Source organism: Malania oleifera, chromosome 2 (genome assembly GCF_029873635.1).
Source record: "Malania oleifera isolate guangnan ecotype guangnan chromosome 2, ASM2987363v1, whole genome shotgun sequence".
In the NCBI taxonomy this organism is placed as follows: Eukaryota; Viridiplantae; Streptophyta; class Magnoliopsida; order Santalales; family Ximeniaceae; genus Malania; species Malania oleifera.
In genome coordinates, this window is record NC_080418.1 from 146,083,552 (window position 1) to 146,104,284 (window position 20,733).

At 36.9% G+C, this 20,733-nt stretch overlaps 1 protein-coding gene across 6 annotated transcripts; it reads right to left on the bottom strand.

The window, feature by feature from the left end:
- Nucleotides 1-343: 343 nt before the first annotated feature.
- On the bottom strand, nucleotides 344-20,443 carry LOC131147904 (ETHYLENE INSENSITIVE 3-like 3 protein). Of its 6 annotated transcripts, none has more exons than XR_009134962.1 (5): nucleotides 17,843-20,426; nucleotides 17,650-17,754; nucleotides 931-1,031; nucleotides 785-846; nucleotides 344-691 (listed from the first exon to the last, which is right to left on the bottom strand). XR_009134962.1 is itself a non-coding variant. In XM_058097546.1 (2 exons), the coding sequence occupies exon 1, from the start codon at nucleotides 19,748-19,750 to the stop codon at nucleotides 17,873-17,875; it is 1,878 nt and encodes a 625-aa protein (XP_057953529.1). In that variant the 5' UTR covers nucleotides 19,751-20,443; the 3' UTR covers nucleotides 17,433-17,754; nucleotides 17,843-17,872. The 6 variants fall into 6 exon arrangements, 1 of the variants encoding a protein (XP_057953529.1); XR_009134960.1 differs by having other exon boundaries at nucleotides 931-1,672; XR_009134963.1 differs by having other exon boundaries at nucleotides 785-849; nucleotides 931-1,672.
- Between the last annotated feature and the right edge of the window lie 290 nt (nucleotides 20,444-20,733).

Below are 20,733 nucleotides of genomic sequence, written 5' to 3' on the forward strand. Positions count from 1 at the left end.
TCAATTAATAAATAAAAAATCATCATTTAGTACAATAGAGAAAATTAATATACAGTATTAACAATAATATTTTTTAATTGATAATAAAACCAGTAGAGTTGTGCGGATAAAAAAACGCGAATTCATTCATCCATGAATTTATCAAGAACTCAAAAAATATCAAACACCATTTCCATTTTTTAACGTAAAAAAAATGGTGTCAAGAAAAAGCTCAACGCGATCAATCCATATAGATAGAGATCGATGAAGCAGCTAGCTAGCTAGTGAGAGTCAATATTGATGAACAATAAATAATAATAATAATAATAATAATAAATAAATAAGGGAGTTAATAACAGCAGCATTTTCGTTTTCTGTAACATGCAGCGAGCAGATTTATAATATTTAATTTTTTGAAAAAATGGAATGTATGAACTTGCATCATATGTTAACCTTTAAATTTAAACCAAGACAATTAAGATTACTGAAACTTGGGTATACATTAAATATAATGAACAAAAAATTAAAGGTACTTCTGTGTATGATACGTCTCATATCTGGTGTGGTGGGAGGTGGGTGGTCAAGGGAACTGAGATGGGGTGGTTCTATGGTGAAGAGGGTCAGGCCCAGTCGGAACCTCCCTCTCTGACTCCTCGTCGGATTTCTTCATCACCTCCTCCGGCGCCGGTGCCCCGCTTCTTTTAAGAACCTCCTGCTTTTATTCATTATGAGACATCATGGTATAATTACTACAGAGTTTGACTGATGATTACATTTTAATGTAATAAGGTATCTACGTACGTACCTCCTGTGTGGTGGCCGTATCATGCTCTGCTGCCGCCGCCATTGCTCCGCCTTGTAATCCATCTGCTAGCCGCCATATACAAAAACATCATTCTTAATTAAACCCAAAAATGCAGAGAGAGAGAGAGAGAGAGAAGCGGCGCTTACTACGAGAAGCTTCGAGAAAGGATGGAAGTGAAACCGCCGTCATTAGGATGATGAAGAGCAGCAAGCCGGAAAACCGTATGAGACGGTCAGCTCCTCGTCTCCTAAAAGCCATGGCCACGGTGAGAGAGAGAGAGAGAGAGAGAGAGAGAAGCAGAGGGAGAGAGAGAGAGAGAGAGAGAGAGAGAGAGAAAGAGAGAGGATGGAAACATCTGCATAGCGCGACTTGGGTGATGACGACTATTGTTCAAAATTTTAGGTGCTTTTCCGAAAATGTCCTGCCCTTCACATGTTATGGAAAATATTAAAGCGACTGGAAGCGGGGTAATGCCGTAAAAAAACAAAAACGATTGTGATTTCGAAAACGCCCGCGTTTTAACTTGTACGGTCCGGCACGTGCGTAGGCTCTCCCAGCTGTCCAGACACGTGGCTGGAAAAAAGCTGCGACAGCGCAGCAGGGGGAGACGTATCACGTTTCGTTCTAAAACGCGCGGACTGCAAGGCTGCGGCACCACTACCTACTGGCTACCGCCACCACCAATCACCGGAGGTCGGCCCACAAAGCAGACACTGTGATGGCACCCCCGCCACCTCAATTTAACAACTTCTCTCGCCTCATGATTGCCACGTCGACGACCATCGTACGACAGGCGCAGGTGTTCTCCGTTGCCCTGGCTTCTCCCCAACTTGGTCATGCCGGCACGTGCCTAGGACCCGCTTCTTCTCGTCCCCCTCATCTTATTTTCTAAAAAAATAATTGAAAAAAACATTGTTCATTAAATATTACGTATTATGTAAAAAGTAAATTTCATAATTTACAAATTTACTCGCACGTTCAAAACGTGTTGAATAAACTGAAATGAAAAAAATTAAAATATTTGGAACCCTAACAGGCACTCATGTGAGGTCACATGACTTATGTATGTTTGTCATAAAATAATTATTTAATAACAGTTGCAAAATTTTCTTCATATAAGCTTGAGTTGTAAAATTTGTTTCATGTTTGAATCATGAATTCCGAAGTGTACAATATGAAAGGAAAATGCTTCATTTCAGACCCAACCCGTTTATTAATCAGGTTAGGAGGGTTCGAATCGAGTCACCTGTTCAAAAAATAAAATAGAGTATTTTTTTTTTAAATGTCATTTTAGATGAAATGTTTAGAAAATTTTAAAATAAATAAGTTATATTTTTTAAACAGGTAATTCATTTATTAAACGGACAGATTTCGTTTTACATAGTAGTCACCCATTAATAAACGGACCAACCTAAATCCGAACTCATTTAACCCCTACCTGTTTATGACCTATTCGAACCCAACCCGTTAACCTATTTTGCCATCCCTACTCTTGTTTTGCATGTGGTGAGACGGCAAATTATGATTCAAAACACAATCTTGATAGCAAATTAATTATAATATCTAAATAAAGAATTGACCTAATATTAAGGTTTTTAAGAACAAAAATACTATAGTATCTCTAAAATATCACACTTTTATTTATTCACTATTTTTGTGCATTCGCACACAGTACAACTATATAGAATAATATATAAGTAAAAGTGTAACGTTCAGTAGATAATTGTAGAATCCCCACCACCCTCCAAAAAAGAAGTTCTGGCTTCGAGGTAAAATTAATTGCCTATCAGATATTCATGATAAATATATTCGTACAAAATGTGGTTAAGTAATGCTTATGGTAATCAACATGCTTTAAATCTTAGTTTTAAATTGCAACCTATGTACATGAATATTTTAGCATTCTCAATGGTCCATTTCAAACAGTCTATATAATGCTTGAGAACATAAATTTTAATACTTAAATTTAAATATATATATATATATATATATATAGAGAGAGAGAGAGAGAGAGAGAGAGAGAGAGAATTTCATACTACGCTTTATCCAATTTCGCAAATTCACACATACTCCTAAATACAGGATTAAGGGTAAAATTTTGTCTCTCGTTTCCAACCTTTTTTTTCCCCAGTCTTTAGAATTTTTTAAGACAGTGTTTGGAAGCATAGATTTCGTACCCTAAATTTGAATAAATTTCAATACAATTTTACACATCATCTTATCTAAATCCAATACAATTCCAAATTCAATATACCTCCAAACATAGGAGAAGAACACTTTTCTCCATCCAAACACAAAAAGAAATATAATAAATGAACATAAACATCAAATCATTTACTTTAAGCTTTATATTATAACTAGGTCAATTTTTTAATGCAATGAGTTATTATCATTATTATTATTATTATTATTATTATTTTTAAAAAGTACAAATCATAAACAAGAAACAGGTCTATTAACAAATCAAGTCAATTATGAATAACTCGATGGTTTTGTTTGGTAAGAACTTATTCATTTGCATAAATTAATTAAGTCATCTTTCAAAATCATTTTTTGAACGAACTGAGCTCAGACAAAATTAAACTTGACTGGTTTAGGCTTATAAACATTCCATTTACAAGTTCATTTGTGCTTGCTTATAAGCTCATTCGAAACCCAAATATGAGTGCAACTAAGATGTCGATTCTTTTTTTTCTTCACACTTCTCTTTCGCCAATTCCTAAATTCTAATTTGACAAACTAACAATACTAATTTGGGAACAAATAGAAAGACATCGGCATGGTAGCACCATCATCACACTATTCCATGTTTAAGCATGTATCATAATTTTACCAAATAAGATTACCTTTAAATTAAAATTAACTAAATCTCAATAACAAGCTTAGGTGAATCAGTGTATCAAACTTTAGCCTAAGCTCAGCTCAACCTTTATAATTTTATTAAGAACTTAAATAATAAGCTTGAGCATGGTACAACTCAAGTGATTGAGTCGACTAAACTCATAACAGGAATATTCAAACTCGATTCGAGCTCAATTAGGCTCATACATAATTAGGAATTTAATAAACAAATTAGAGTATAAGAAAGGCTGCCTCAGCTCAAACTTGTTTTTCATCCAAGCAAAAAGTGTACCCTCTCTCAAAACTAGGACCACCTAAGTTAAAACTTCAGAAGGTGATCTCTATAGCTGATAAAGGGGGATGGCTTAATACCTCTTGAGATTTGCAGCTGTAACCTGTGTTTAGCAAAGTTAATCCACTGTTAACACGCCCATCAGTCTCCACATCTCATAGAATCCAACTAAAAATCAATAGCCACACAACCACCAGCCCCCCCAAAACACAACAAAAACAAAGCAAGCACAAAACCTAAACCAAAACCAAATGGACAGATAAAGGTGACTGCTATAAAACCAAGATAAGCACATGCTAGAAATTCTAAATCTCAAAACTCTACTTACATGCTAGAAATGGGGAAGGCCGGAACTTTCCTTCTTCCTTCATGTGTGATACGCAACCTACCAATAATAGAACATAATGCAGGCGCCTAGACCCACACAAGTGGGAGCAATGCTGTGAGTCCCACACCACTTGTGTGAGCCTAGGAACTAAAGTGGTAAACAGGTTTGGGATTCAGAATCCCATAGACTCGTGAAGGGATGGTTCCTCCCAAGTGTTTCTGTGGGAATAGTTATCTAGGAAAAAAGCAAAAAGTCGCAGTTGTTAATATAGCTTCCATTTATAAAAGGCGGTGCCGGTTTTCGTGAACTGCCAACAGTTAGCCCCTCATAATCATGATGTATACAATGTCATGACGGGAGCAAGACGTTTCTGCTGACAGAAACTCAAATGCTTCCCATATTGCATGAGTTCAAACCATCTCAGCTGGTCTTATCTTCTACAAGAGTCCTATTCCTAAGTTATTGCAATTCCTTAATTTAGCTTTAATAATGTTAAAAAAAAATAAAATCATATACAACTAAATCATCAAATACATAATGTCATGATGCATGACACAGGGCCCAGTCTGGTTAAAAAGTACAGGAGTCCTCACATTCAATTGCGCACACAACATCTTTCATGCTCCAATCCCCTAGGCAGAAAGGACCCATTCCTCTCCCATCTGCTATTCCATTCCATATTTCTAGCCTAACCAAATATGACGACTCACATCACTTAACCATCAAACAGTTAAAAGTCCACTGCCATCCAACCCCCATGAAGTTGATATGTTTCTCTAGTCAATACATTAAAAATCTTGACCACACAATTGCAAGCAGCCATTCAGTTCCAATCCACACCCAGAGTGTAGCTGTATATACATTCAACCATACATCTCTACTAACATCAAAGGAATTTGCAAGGGTCGTCAAAATTCGCTAGTCCACTAGGATGCAGGACATATTAGGGAAAACTATGCCTGCATAGATCAAGTGGGCTTGGGCTAGAGAAAATAAACAATTTTAGGGTTTGTGATACCAATTTTAGTAGTACATTAGGGCTATATTTTAATCACAAAGCGGAGTGGAATAGATGCAACAAGTAAAGATTAGGTTGCAAAAAACTAAGATGCTGCGAACAGTAGCCAAGAGAAGGAGAATAATATACAGAGGATAGAACCTAAGAAATACACACAGTAACTCAGAAAAATACACTCATGGCAACCATGAAATAATGCTTTAAAATTCTCATTCATTTGTCCATTCATCTAATAAAGTGAGTGCAACCCTTTAGCAAGTTGTAAACACAAGTTCCTGTTTCAGCTATAAACCTGTAACATCTCTTATGCACTGTTCACATACCAGACAATACTGGGCGCTGTCGGTGAATATCAGCTGACACTGGTCAAATACTTTTCAATATCAGCAAATACAGTTTCTTTAAAAAAAGTTATATTTATTTATATCCATAAAATTTTAAAGCCAAACAGTAATCTCATACTCAGTACCATCTTAACAAATAAAAATGTTTCCATTATTTGAAAATATCCCCAAATCTAGCAATCAATCATCTCACTCATTTAGCATTCTCTGATTCTCATAACAGAAAGACGAAGCTCATGTTTGAATGACAATAAATATCAACAAATCCTACGTGTGTTCCTAACCAAGATATCATAGGAATTAACACCCCACACATCCCATTTACATACCTGTTATATAAACGACGAACTTCAGAGATCCTCAAGCTCTTGGAAGATGGAAACCTTCTTTTTCCCGCTCGGCAGAGTTCCATCAAAGAGACCCTTGCACTCCTCACAATATCATCGCATGTTTTGCATCTCTATTTCTGAATGCCCCAACGAGACACCCGAAGGTCCTAGGATTAGGGTTTTGCCTTGGACACCAAGGAGGTGATCCAATGGCTAGAATAACTCCAAAATTGGTCAAGGGTTGGGGAAAAAGAAAAGGCCTCCTTATATGAGTGATGCCAAGATAAGTGCAAACAATCCCAAAAAAAGAAACATGGCCTGGTGTCTCACTGCATCCTGCTTCTCCCACTTCAAACCTCTTATGGTTCAAACCATTTTCCACAATTTTAGTGGACGATGAGCACTTCATCAAAATTTACCCATTCCTCTTATGATCAAATTAATTATAAACGATGGCCTTTTAATGATTTTGAGCACGAGATCATGCAGATTGAATGTGGATTTACAATTTGTTGATTTTCTGAAGAATTGAGCTGGCTCCGGACAACAGTGGAATTTTTCCAGCATGGATTTTTCCAGAGGGTATGTGTCCCATCTTTTCTGGACGGTATGTGTCCCATTTTTTCTGGATGGTATGTGTCCTATTTTTCCAAAGGTTTTGGCAAATCTAAAGAGAGAAAAATTTCACAGAGAAGCACAATGTTTATAGTGATTTGGTGCATTTGGTTGGAGCATAATGCTAAAATTTTAGGATCTTGTGTTGTTGACTGCAGGGTTGCATTTTTTGCGTATCTTTGGTGTTTAGTTAATGTTTGTTTCAAAGAGTTTCATTGACTGAGTCGCAGAAGGATTGGAGCCAATTCCAAAAAAGGGATCAATTATTATCCTTGTTGGCATTGTTATAATTTTTTTTCCTATTATTATCATTATTCTCAAAAAAATTTTAAAAACCATTATATATTATTATATGCCTCTAGGTATAATTAGCTTCTAAAGATTTTTATTTAAAAAAAAAAAGGCAAAAAGAAAAAAAAAACTTTGGTATTTTTGTTCTTATCATCACATTGCAATTATTATTATTATTATTATTATTATTATTATTATTATTATTATTAATTTTTCTATTGTTATGAGTATCATGTAAAAATTTAAGAGGAAAAAAAAACCCAAAAATGTGGTCATTTACATTATTAGTGTGATTTTCATCGTTATTAACATGGGTGTTATGTATCGTCTTAGTTGTTAGTTTCATTGTCATTGTGACTTCGCTCCTTTTTAACATTTTTGAATTTTCGCTATATTTATTTTCATTGCTATCATTTAAACCCCCCCACCCAAAAAAAAAAAAAATAAGAGAGAGAAAACAGTCTTAGCATTATTGTTATCTTTATTTCCAGATTTGTAGAAAAATTCTCAGAAAATCCAAAACAAATAAAATTCAAAAAAATCTAAGAAAATCCTAGCATAATTTTTGAAAATAACATAGCCCTTTCGAATTTTTTCTTGTGCATTTTCTTTTAATTGCATGACATTTTCGCATATTCTATGCAGCTTTTATTCTTTGCATGCGTACGCAATTCCCTACAATGGAGTATAGGAGATGAGAAATGTTGTCTTTCTTGAGAATCTAAAGGACAGTTTACCTAGTTCAATAGTCTGACTGGATATTGTAATAGATATTTCGTTTTAGTGCTTGCTTGTTTCTACGTATTTCTTTTGAAATTGTCAAAAAATTTAAAAAGAATTTGACAATGGAACTCCAATAGGGGGGCACTGCATCATTTTGAGCCTCCTAAGGTGAGAATGATCTCTGCAGCTGCAAGACCATTCAATATTAAAGGACAAAGCAACTTCAAATAAAACTAAGAAAACCTTCCTATAATTGAACTCTGAAATGGGATGATTGCATCCCTCTAAGTTTAATGAGGTGAGAATAGCCTTCACCTTTCGAATCAAGGTGCGGACCCTAGTCCACATATTGCAACAACTCAGTGACTGCACTGAGGACAATTTGAGAGTCAAGTAGGATTAACCTTTGATTAACTTGAATTCAATCAATCAAAAACTCATTGTTTCTTCCACTATTGTTTATTGCCGTTTATCCTATGATTAATAAAGCACCTATACACCAAATAATCCCCATTGTTTGGGAATTTTATCTTAACTTTATTGCACACTACTTTACAAGCCCTATACATAAGCTATACCCTTTAGGTTAGATAAGGATGTCATAGCATAGCCCTCGGAGGCATGATTCTCCATGGGCACACAAACTATTCTTGCTCAAATGTACCCTTTCTACTAACCTGAAATAGGGAAGGATCAGGAACTCTACTAACCAAAGTTTGGCTATAGATAAAACAATCTGGAAATAGTCATGGTCTAGAGCCAAAAACGAACGTAGTTTTCCTCCATACTTACGGCACCCTAAGAAGCTTTCTTCATGGCTTTCTTTGTTTTGTTCATGCGTATAGTACTTTCTCTAAACACGTTATTGCATTTCAGTAGTCTTAGTTCATTTCATTCTTAGAGATGATCACTAGGGGCATTCATGTCTTAGGTTCATTGGCATGAATAGTAGCATAATCTGTCATCTGCATTGTTTCATAATCTTAAGACTTAGGTTTAAGTGTTACATCTTAAGCAAGCAATCAGCATTACCTTTACAACTGTGTAGCTTTCATATCAGTGAGAGATCTAGGACCAGCCAACATTCATCATTCTTGGGGCTTCTCCTTTTCAATTGCATCATAATTTGTCTATTTTAGGATAGTTGAGACTGGGGGGGCTCCATGAGAGTACATTTTGGTTTGGTTTCATTCAATATTCCATGTTTGATATATAACTAAGATTGGAAAGCTTGTGGCATACTGGACTCTTAAGATATAGCCCTTTGATTTAGGACAAGCTGCAAGACCTTGGGAAGATCCATGTTAGAGAATAATTAAGAAGATTTGGGTCAAGGGATTTTTGGGTTAAGTTAGCAGTTTATTATGTGTTTAGTTTAATTAATACAGAATTATGTGTATTTGGGGCCTTGTTTGTAATATTTGTGTATCCTAAGGGTGTGGTTGTAATGCAACGTAGTTTTAGGAATACAGGAGTAATTTCATGTGAAGAACCTTTCTTATTAATAGTGTGTGAAAGCCATGTTGTAGACAGTTGTTGAATTTGAATTGAAATGAACATGAGTTCCCCCTTGTATCTTCTCTCTATTCTCTTCCGCTTCCTTCCTCTCTTCAATTTCTTAATCTCTTCCATGGCTGCAGATCCTTGATGCTGCCCCTGCATCACCCTTGCTCATTAATAGCCAAGGCTTGTGTTCATGCATTTATAGAGGTTGGGAGCATCCTTGACATGTTGCCTTCTATAGGGCATTCTTTTTCTTGAGGCACAATAAAAAATCATTTGTATCATAGTAAATTAAACATCAAATTCTTTTGCGCCTTGGCAAGAACCACCCTTTTTAATTCACCAACATATAGGTTCTCATGAAATAATCAAGCACATTATTCTTTTTTCTCAAAAAAAAAGTCTCAAAAATTTCCACCATAAAGCTCTCTTTTCAAGCAAAATTACACTGTATGTGAAGCATGATGTAAAGCATCCTTCACTAAGTTTGGTGCAAGCTCCCATGCCTGCCTCAATTTTTTTTTTTCAATTGTAGAAAACTTTTGCAAACTTGTCTAGAAGTCTACGATCCTTGATTCTGACTACTGGTATTCATATTAAGGTTGTGCTTAAGAAGTTCACAATTTCATAATGCCATTTTCCACCATCAAATGTCTCATTTTCACCAAAATTTCATTGCACTCCATTAGTGCATTTATCCCCATCTCTAATATCCCAATTAAGGTTCCAAGAAATGGTGCACAACATGCATAAAGGTTACATTTTCACTCTGCCATAATAATACCAATTTTACAACTTATATTCTCTTTCATTTTTTATTTTTTTTTGGGTAAAATATCCAAAAAGCAAAAGTTGTCAAGATGAGAATGCTAAGATGGATAAATGGTATAGCGTTAAAAGATTAATTAAGGAATGAACATATTCTTAGTAATTTAGGTGTGGCTCTTGTAGAAGATAAGGGAGGGACGACTCAGGTGGTTTGGGCACATGCAATGTAGGCCAAATAATGCACCAATGAGAAAGAGTGAATTAGTTATTGTGAGGGGCAGTAGAAGGGGTAATGGTAGACCTAATAAAACTTGGAATGAGATAATGAATAAGGATTTAATATCCCTGAATTTGTCAAAGAAAATTGCCCATGATCGCATAAATTGGCAGAAAAGGATTCATATAGCCAACCCCACGTAATGGAACTTAAGACTAGTTTTGTTGTTGTTATTGTTGTACATTCTCCACTTTTTTTCCTTTTTGGATAAGAGCTTACATTCTCCATTTCACCTCATTATCCCCCATCATATTCCATGTTTGCGACATTACTCATGAAGACGAGGGTTTTTCCAAAATGAGCAATTGAATTACTCTGTTGGAATAATTTCTGCCTCGATTGTATAGACTTTCATTTGTGCATGATGCTCCTATTTTTAAATTCTATTCTTTTGAGAGAGGTTTGTGTCTTGGGACTTGCATTTCTTTAGTAGTCTCAATGAGAGAGAGAGAGAGAGCGAGAGAAAGAGAGAGCTTATTGGCTGGTTGAGCATTTTGAATCCATTCATTCCCAAAACCAGGGGAAATAGTAGGCTTTGGATTGGGGACTCTTCAGGCTCATTCTCCTCAAAGTCTTTTTTCCTTCATCTGACCAAACCTATTATTACCAGTCCTATCCATCTCAATAAAATAGTGTGGAAGGCTGCTTCTCCTTTTAAGAATTGAGCTTTCATATGGACTTTCACTCTCAACAGGGTTAATACAAACGACTTGCTTCAGATTAGGAGGCCTTATAACTAGGCTCTCAGTCTTGACGTCTGCTTGGCGTGTGGCAAGGAAGGAGAGCCTAACTATCATTTATTCCTACATTAGGAGGTGGCAAGGGAACTTTGAAATAATTTGTTTTTGTGCAGTGGTGAGGATTGGGTGGCTCCAAAAACTACTTATGATTTCATATTGGTACAGCTTTGGGGCTTCGGAAGGAAGAGAAAAAAGAAAAGGTTTTGGTTTTGTGTTGGTTTTTCTATATTGTGGACTCTTTGGCTTGAAAGGGATGTTATGATTTTCAAAGATCAGAAGACTCCAATTGATTTGATTTGGGAGAAAGCTTCATTTTTGGCTGCATTTTGGGCTCTCATTCTTTAGGGGTTTTTAAGGGTATCTTGTTATCCAACATCCAAAGGGATTAAAAGACAGCATCGATGTAAATACTCTGTTTCCTTTTTCCTTTCGGTTTTGCTGCAGAGGATGGCCTGTCCTCTTTTTCCTGTAATTTTTTTTTTTCTTTCTTGCATTAATGAAGTTCCTGTTATCTCAAAAAAGAAATGATCAATTGACCTTTGGAATAAAGACCGGCCATTTTTCTGCCAACTGCATACGATTTCTAAATTACCCTTGGTATCAAGCTTATGTATTCATTCTTGAAACCTAAACAATGATCTCCACCACACTGGAGTGAACATATTTGTTGTCCCAATACATCATTTGAGATCGATGGCTTCATTGAGATCTTGATTTCAGAGATCTAGAGCAGAAGCTGCAACGAAGATTCTTCCAAGAAACTGTTGGTGTTTTGATAGGCACACTTTAATGATTTATTTTTTAGCAAACATTGATTGTCCCGTGTCTTGGGTTTATGACTAGTGATATGTGGCTCTTAGTTAGGCCATCAACTTCCCCCCCTGCATATATCCAATACATGGATTCACCAGTTGCTAGCCTTTAAGCCTTTTAGATAGAATATGGGCAAACAAAAGCAACCCCCGTCAAAAAAGAAACATGGGAGACAAAAGTCAAGAATACAAACTTGGTTGTACTTGGGTGGTTGGGAAATTACAATTATGCTATCAAAAGTGATTGAAATCAGTGGGTGTTTAGTCTAGTTTCCCTTCATTTCTAACACCTCAACCCAAGCCTACGTTTTGTCCCATGTCTAGAAGACCATCTAGAGTTCACAATCCTAATCACAGTACTTGAATAGGCTTGCTCATGGATTTCGTGCTGAGGCCACAATCCTCAAAATTGAGATTAGATTAAGAAAGGAGAAGAACATCATTGAAGTTGGCAACATGATTTCAAGATTCAAGGACGACTAGGAAGTGTAAGTGAGTCAAACTTGCTCGCAAGCTACTCGGACTCAACTTGTCCCCTAACTCGACTCGACTAGATTCTACTCAAGGTAGAGTCGAGTTCAAGCTACTCAAGTATTTTAACAGCTAGAGTTCAAGTTCAATAATAGTACTCGAGTCGAGTTTTGAGTTTAATCGAGCTTTTAATTTTATCATTTTTATATTATATATTTTATATGATATATGTTTTATAAATATATTTAAAAATGGGAGCCTAAGTGCAACAGTAAAGTTGTCACTATGTGACTTGAAGGTCACAGGTTGGAGGCGTGGAAGCAACCTCTTGTAAAACTGCAAGGTAAGGTAGCGTACTATAGACCCATCGTGGCCCGCCCATTCCCCAGACCCCGCATACGTGGGAGCTTTGTGCATTAGGCTGCCCTTTTTATATAAATATATTTAATATTCTATGTATATTATATATATTTATATATGTATTCACTATTAACTTATAATTGAGTCGAGCTCAAGTTTTATAAACCTGTAGTTGAGTCGAGATCAAGTTTAACAATTATGAAATCGATCGAGTTCGAATCAAGTTTCAAACTTAACATTTTCGAATTGAGTTGAGTTCGAGTATTTTACTGTGCCGACTCGACTCAACTCGAATACAACCCTAATGAGAAAGATCAATGACAATGATCCTTGATTCTCATTTACCTTTAATTGACAGTATTCTAAATCAGTAATGCCCCATTTTTTTCAAGCCCAAGTTGAACCTACATTATGTGCTGTAAAGCTCATTCTAATGAAAGATTAGTTACAATATACAAAGTTTCAATCCCGAAATGTGCAAGCACACCTTTAAACAAGACACCTTTCCTCTTGCTTCATCACAATAACATCTTCTTTTGATGACTACTTTGCATGTTGTGCATCATTTCTTGGAATCCTCATTACAGCAACCTTGAAATCCAATTTTCACGTACGTCTTGATTTTTGCCAACATTGCCATCATCATCATAACCATTACATTCTATTTGATTCCTTTGAATGCCGTCATAGCCTTAATATATTTCAGGAATACTCAAGAACGAAAGATTACAAGTCAATGAAATAAGTAGGGCTGAGTTGAGACTTGGGACCAAACCAAACACTTCAAAAAATAAGTTTCAAAATAATTTTCCACTGCAGTGAGGCATTTTGCAGCATGCAGGGATGTGGCACGCCCTTTTCGAAATATATATTATAAACTTGGCAACTTAACGCTCCAAAAGATCACCTTCATTATGGCTCAATTGGAATTGCCCTTCTCTATTTAGGGGTTCATTGGGTTCGATTTGAACCACCACTAATTTTATTAAGAGTGGTTGGGTTCAATTGGAACCTCCCCCTTCTTTATTTAAATGTTGATTAGATTTGATTTAAACCACCTCCATTGCTGTTGAATTTAGGGGTTAATGGGGCTTGGTTTGAGCTGGCCCTTAGTGTTAGGGGTTGGTTGGGTTCATTTTGAACCACCCCTCAGCATTATTGCATTTAGGAGTTGATCATGCATGGTATGAGACCCTCATTTCATCAAGGTCAATTTGATCCATCTGGAACTGCCTATTTTTTTAAAACTTCATTATTCTTCATTTAACATCATTACTATAGTAGACTTCATCATTTTCTAAACACATTTTCTTCTTCAGAGGCTTGTTGCTCCCTGGTTCTGCTATTGAGTAAACAAAACATTGATCTACATCATTTCCTACGTATTTTCGCAAAATTCAAGTAGGTATCTCAGGACCACTCCTCTGCATCATCCGACATTTGTCGTTCGTTTGCAATGACATTATGTCATTCAACACCCCATCTGCATCATGCATTATGTAGTCATTCATTGGCAATGGCATTATGTCATCCAACACCCATTTGCATACAGCCTCAAGTCACCATCATTGCCTCTTCATATACATCCTTTAGTTGCCATCATCGCATCTTCACATACAGCCTTGAGCCATCATCCTTGCATATTTACACAATACAACCTCGTGTCGTCCCTGTATCTTTACACAATACAACTTCCATCATCCTTGTATCTTTATGCCATATGACATTGTCATCTTCCATCAATTTGGCACGATGCCTTCCAGCATCACATTTTCTCTTTACCCATTCAAGTGTCTAACTGGAACAAAATTATGCGTTTCTTCAAATTTGTTGCATCCTTCTAATTGAAGGAATCAACAAAAAAGGACTGTTGTCAGCACTAAATTTTGTCTGGATAAACCTCAGATACTATGAATTTGACCAAGGTGCTTCAAGTTCCATCCACCATCCCCTTCTCCCTCTCTCTCTCTTCCTATGATTTTCCTTTTTTTTTTTTTTACCCATTTCTAGTGATTCATGATGGTCCAAAATGGTTCAAGGTGTGTCGGGGCTCATAGCCTCATACAGAACTTTTCCTTCTGTTTGGGGACTTTGGTCTCAAATTTTTTCTAGCCTTTCTGTTTTTTTTTTTTTTTTTTTGGGGGGGTGGGGGGTGAATTTTTGACTAGTTTTCCAATGCATTAGTTAAAGTCTTGTTTCAATTAAAAAAACTTTAAAAATAAAAAGTAAAATAATTAGGCATGTGCATGCACATGAACCAAAATCTGAAAATGGCAAAGTTTTGAAAAAACTGCTAATTAATAATAATACTAATAATAATAACAAGGTAGGCACGAGCATGCACATGCGCAAAAGGCAAGAAATCACATCATTCATTAAAAATAATTTAAAAAATTAGGAAGGGAGGAGCCAAAAGGAATGCTCAGCCCCTACTGTTTTCCTCCTGTCTCCTGTCTGCAACATGCCAATTCTTCACCCCCCTTCCTCCCCAGCTACCATGTTTTTCAGCCACAACGCCCCCCTAACATCTTGTCCCGTTGGCCATAAATCCCCCTTGGAACCCATGAAACACAGGAAGAAAGAAGTCCCCCACCCCCCCCCAAAAAAAAAAGACAAAAGCCCTCTCTCGCCCTCCCTCGATTTCCTAGTCACTTCCTCCCCTGCCTCATAGCTCTCTCTCTCTCTCTTTCTCTCTCTGGCAGCCCACAGGCTGTCATTGGAGCCATTGCTCCAGCCACCCAACCCTCCCCCCCCCCCCCCCCCCAACCAAACAACAATTCAGCATGTTCTTGTTTCAACTAGGAAATATCACACTTGTGACACAAAAATAATGGGCTCACCTAAATGTTTTGTTTCTATCAAATATATATAAATAAATTATATTTATTAAAAAAAAATCCATTGCCTACGTATTCATGAACTAGCCATGTGGGCAACTGCAAAGGCCAACTGACTGTGTTTGTAAGTGCATGAATGAGAGGGCATGCATGCGCGGATGGATGTGCTTGTGAGAGTGTGGGTGTTTTTGTGTGTACAAATGCATGTGTTTTTGCATAAGAGTGTCTGTGGTGCAGTGAATCAGGAATGGAGGAGGTTAAAGAGATCCCTGTTTCCCAACTATTATTATTATTGTTTTTGATCTCAAAAAACCCCAACATAATTATTATTACAGATATAATTATTCTGAAAAATCTAAAGAAATGGGCTTTGTTACTATTATAGTTGGTGTTTTTATTATTTGCTTTACTATTATTATCATCATTCTTAACAATCACAAAAATGCCTTTTATATATTATTATGCTTCAAATTATCATTAGCTTTTCAAAATTAAAAAAAAAAAGAAAAGGAAAATAAATTTTCTATTTTGTTCTTATCATCATTATTACTAATACTGCTATTGTTGTTGCTGATACTATCATTGTTATTTAAGTTTTTTATTGTTATGAGTATCATGTAAAAATTTAAAACAAAAAAGATAAAGAAAACTCACATTGTGAAATTTTCCGGTATCAGTGTGACTCTCGTTGTCATTATTGTTGGTGTTACATATTATTTTCCTAGTTATTTTCATGGTCATGATGTTGTTGATACTTAAGAGCATATTTAGCTTATCCTTATTTTTATTATCACTGATATCATTGTATGAAAAAAAAAAAATCATCAAAAGCATTTTTCGAGAGTGAAAAATCTGTTTTAGCATTGTTTTTATCCTTATCTTCATAACTTTTAGAAAAATTCTAAGAAAATCCAAAAAATAATAAATCAAGACAAAAAAAAAAAAAAAATTCTAAGAAACCCTAAAGGAATTTTTGAAAATAAAATAGCCCTTCTAAATATTATTTTTGTGCATTGCGTGACATTTGTACGTATCCTATTGCTGCTTTTGTCATCTTTTAAATGTTCATGCAACTCCATGATGATTAGGAGATGGTAAAAATGTCGCCTCTCCTAAAAATTAAGGGGTAATTTATCTTAGTTTAATCACCTCAAGTCTATTGCACCAGATATTATGTTTCCATTTTCGCTTGTTTTTGAATCTTTCTTTTTCAATTGTCAAAAAATTAAAAATGAATCCAACAACGTAACTTGGAAACCGGGATTCCATCCTTCTAAACCTCCCGAGGTGAGAATAGCCTCTGCAATTGCCAGCGCCAGCCTATTCAATATTTAAAAATCAGTAATCAAATAAACTGGGAAGAATCATGAATCAAGATTGATTGAATTTATGAGGTAATAGTTGACCATTTAGGTACCATTCATGGAATGGGTGCATAGGGGGAACTAATATCAAAGGTTAACAGTCACCAAACTCTTTTTGTGAGGCTAGCTAGTGTAGGTCATATTCTTTAGCTACGTCTACAATTTAGATGGCATAATTGGTAAACTTAATTATACCAAAGCCTGCAACAGAATGTTTATTCTCCATCACAAGCCTGATTATGTTTTCTTCTTTTACATTTTTGTCCCTTTTTTTGGTGGGGAGGTTGAGGGGTGGGGTCAAGGGAGGAGGTGTTAGGGGTAGAGTTTCTCAAGGCATTTACAATACGCACAGGCAAAATGATTGCTACAAAAAAGGTATCATTGAACAATGAGGGTCAAACACAATTAGAATATCACCAGTAAATTGTATCAAAGGATATTTAAAGACGTTTTGTGTTGGGCTTCGATCAAGAAGAGTTTCACAGTTTTCAGTTAGTTAATGTTAGTTACCTTCTTGAGTTACATCTTCCAAAGGATGCCATTCCATAAATATCTTTTAATCCTATTTTAGAATGTCAATATTTGTTATATGCCTATATGGTGCAACATGATCACAGCAAGAACTCAAACAAAACATTAAAAAAGGTTCTTTAGAGTAAAAAATATAGTAGGTAGACAACAAAAGCAGCAAATACCCACCCACACATGCAAGAAAAGCAAAAATATGCCCAGCAATTATACAGTAAATACTCTCTGAGATTTCATCTTGTCTGAGGAAAATGCACAGAACATCATAACTTTAGCTTTGTTCTGCTGAACAAAATGACTCATTTACATGAAAAATTCACCATTTACTCAACTAACAAAAAGATGGGGACCAATTGTAACACAAAAAATATGCTTCTGGTCATTCTGTTTGCAATATGATGGGTAAAAAAAATTCCTAACTTACAATCTTGAGGTCCAGATATCGAAACACCAACCATGGGAAAGGAGAGCAGCAGATGAGAAGATTTCCTCCGCTAGTCACCAATAGCAACGGCGATGTTTGAAGTCACTGAATAGATTTCACATCAAAATAAGGCATATAAGAGACCAATTTTTAAAAAATAAGGAATAGTAGATGAGAGAAGATCATCACTCACAATCTAGGGTTTGAGTATTCGTCCCACAATTTATGCACCAAAGTATTGAATGAAGTCATCATCATAAAAGAATTCCATATCAGTAGTACCGAATGTACTTGTGCCATCAATTCCAAGATGAAATGGACTGTCGAGACCTATGTAATCCAAAGGCAGACTATTGATCGGAGAGCCAAAGTGATTTTCAACAGGTTTCTCACCATTGCTTTGAAATGTTTCTTCCACGTGACGATTCAAGTTTCCACCAGCAATGCTGGTCTCATTTCTATGCAACCCCAATTCAAGGACTCCAGCATCCTCCGTCCTCTTGTTATGTTCATTTATTCCCACCTGAGACTGCTGCCCATCATGACTGGGTCCATAACCTACTGATGGATTATAAAAATCATACGTTGAACCATGATGCAATTCATTACTCTGCCCAACTGGATACAGTAGGGGCCCACCACCCACAAACATGCTCTGTGTGGAGATTATGTCAGCTGATGGAAGGGTAGAGAAATGATCAAATTCTGAATGGGGATATTGGCTTGGGCCCTGGAGATCTTTCTCTTGAGGCCTCAAAGAAGTGATTGTGCCATCATCCTGCTGGGGTTCATGCATCCGGTATACAACCAACTGACCATCAGTATGGTTTATATCAGGCACTGTGTTTCTAGGATCTTCGTGTGGATGATCATTAAGAGGCAGTGCAGGCTGATGATCAGCAGAGCTTGATCCTTCATTATCATTGAGTGGCACTGCAGGCAGTGGCTCGGCAGGGTTCAATCTTGCACGGGATTTTTTTCTCCTAGGCCGCTTTTCAATTTGCTCTTTATCTTGTACCAGATGAGTATTATTACCGAGGTTGCCAACTGGGCCTACATCCACTTGTTGAATTCTCCTGTCATCTTTAGATGAAGCCGAAACCACACCATCGTCAACACCATCAACGTCGTAATCACTTTCGCTACTAGCAGCTGTTTTCCTCTTTTCACCACGGCCACCTGGAGGTGTTTCTGTTATGCCAGACATACCATTATCGCTGCTGGGCTGCCGGATCAAGGATTCTTCTCGGCTTAAAACTCCCAACCAAATTGAGCTCTCCTTGGCTGTCATCTTGTCCTGCAGGCACTTTGACTGTCTAACAAGCCTCCTTATCTTCGCAATATCAGGAGACATATGCTTGATGACAGCAGTCAATACTCCAACTTTCCACATCTTCTTCAGATCATGCGGTTTCTTGTAAGGAGGAGTCTGTCCCTTTGGTAGCCCTAGCTTTACCCACCAACCATCATTTCCCGAAGGCCACCATGGCGGCGGAACACCCTTCTCTAATGGGTACTTCCTCTGGGGTGGATCGCAGTGTTGCATCAAGGATGACAAAAGAGACCCCAGGGTTGCATCTTGGAGGTCTTGAAGAATGCTTTGAGAGTTACCACTTCGATTTCTGTCAGCCTCACCCACGGCAAAGCACTCAGCTTCATACTTCGCTATCGCCGCCGGTCCATTCTTATCAAACTTCACCTTTTCTTTCCACCAAGCTCTTATGTTATCCGATGAACCACTCACAGGTTTACCCTTCTCAGGAATGATCCCATACACAAAGCCACGGGCTTTGCACACTTCCATAAGCTTCAGCATATACTTGAGAATCCCATCTTGGGCTCTCGACATTTTCTTCCTGCGAGCTTGGTCAGTAGTCTGCTTAGGTTTTTGCTTCTCCGCAGCTTGCTGCACTGCAAGCTTTTGTCTCTCCTTGATCCTCTTAAGTTTAACACGGTCCTTCCACATCCGCTGCTCCAATTCTTCTGCTTCGATCTCTTCATCACTGACCTCTTTCTCCGCATCGTTACCATATCTTATATCATCAAGTTCAATATCGGAACCGTCGCCCAGCATGTCATCAACCATCCTAAGGTTCTCCATTCAAATCAAGTCATAAAAGACAACCCCAAATTCTCCTCAGACATTCTCCCAAAGATCACTCCCCCCCCCCCCCTATCAATTACTTCATTCCAAACAGAATCCACCTCGCTTATTATCTTAAAGAACTACTACCTATCACAAATCCTACAAAGACCAATTGTAATCTCAAGATAACCCAATACTCTCCCCAGTCGTTCCAAAAACGGCAGCTATTTTATCAAACCCAAGTCTCAAAATTCATGAATTGCAGTCTTTCGAAAAGAAAATTTTCAAAGAATTTCTTCAGCCAAAACAGGAAATTCAGATAATTATCGCTAAGCAACAAAGACGGCGAAGGAAATAACTAGCCAATTGAACTACTGGTTGTGCAAAGCTTGGAGATTCTTACATAAATTCAGCTGCAATCTCTTCAAACTCCACCATTTCCGTCGACGAAAACCCTTGGATTAATTATAAATTAAATTACCCAATACCCAGACCATAACGATTGGCGTCCTCCCTTATCTCTCACGCTCACCTCGATAGATCTTTTCTCAACGAAGAAACAAGCCCAAAATGACAAACAGAGATTAACTCGAAGAGGGGTTTTACCAGACACGGATTCTGTGAGAAAAGCACAACCCAAATAAGGAAGGATCGCTGGAAATGGAGAGAGAGAGAAAGAGAGAAAGAGAGAGGACCAAGGAGAGAAGGAACTAAAAACGTCGCCGTTTACGAGGTATTATAGCCTCTGCCCAGCTGCTACGTATGACAAGACGCATTCTTTTCCATGTAATGCCATCATCACCTCCGCACTGGATTTTTCACATATTTAATTAATTTTATATTTTTTTAAAAATTGTTTTATTTGTTAAGATTTTTGAGAATATTATTTTTGTACAGCGCATTTGTCATATATAGAAAGGGAAAATTGAAATTCGTAATCTATTAACTTATGGCTAAAAATTAAAGAGTAATAAATTCAATATAGTTTGAGTAATGCA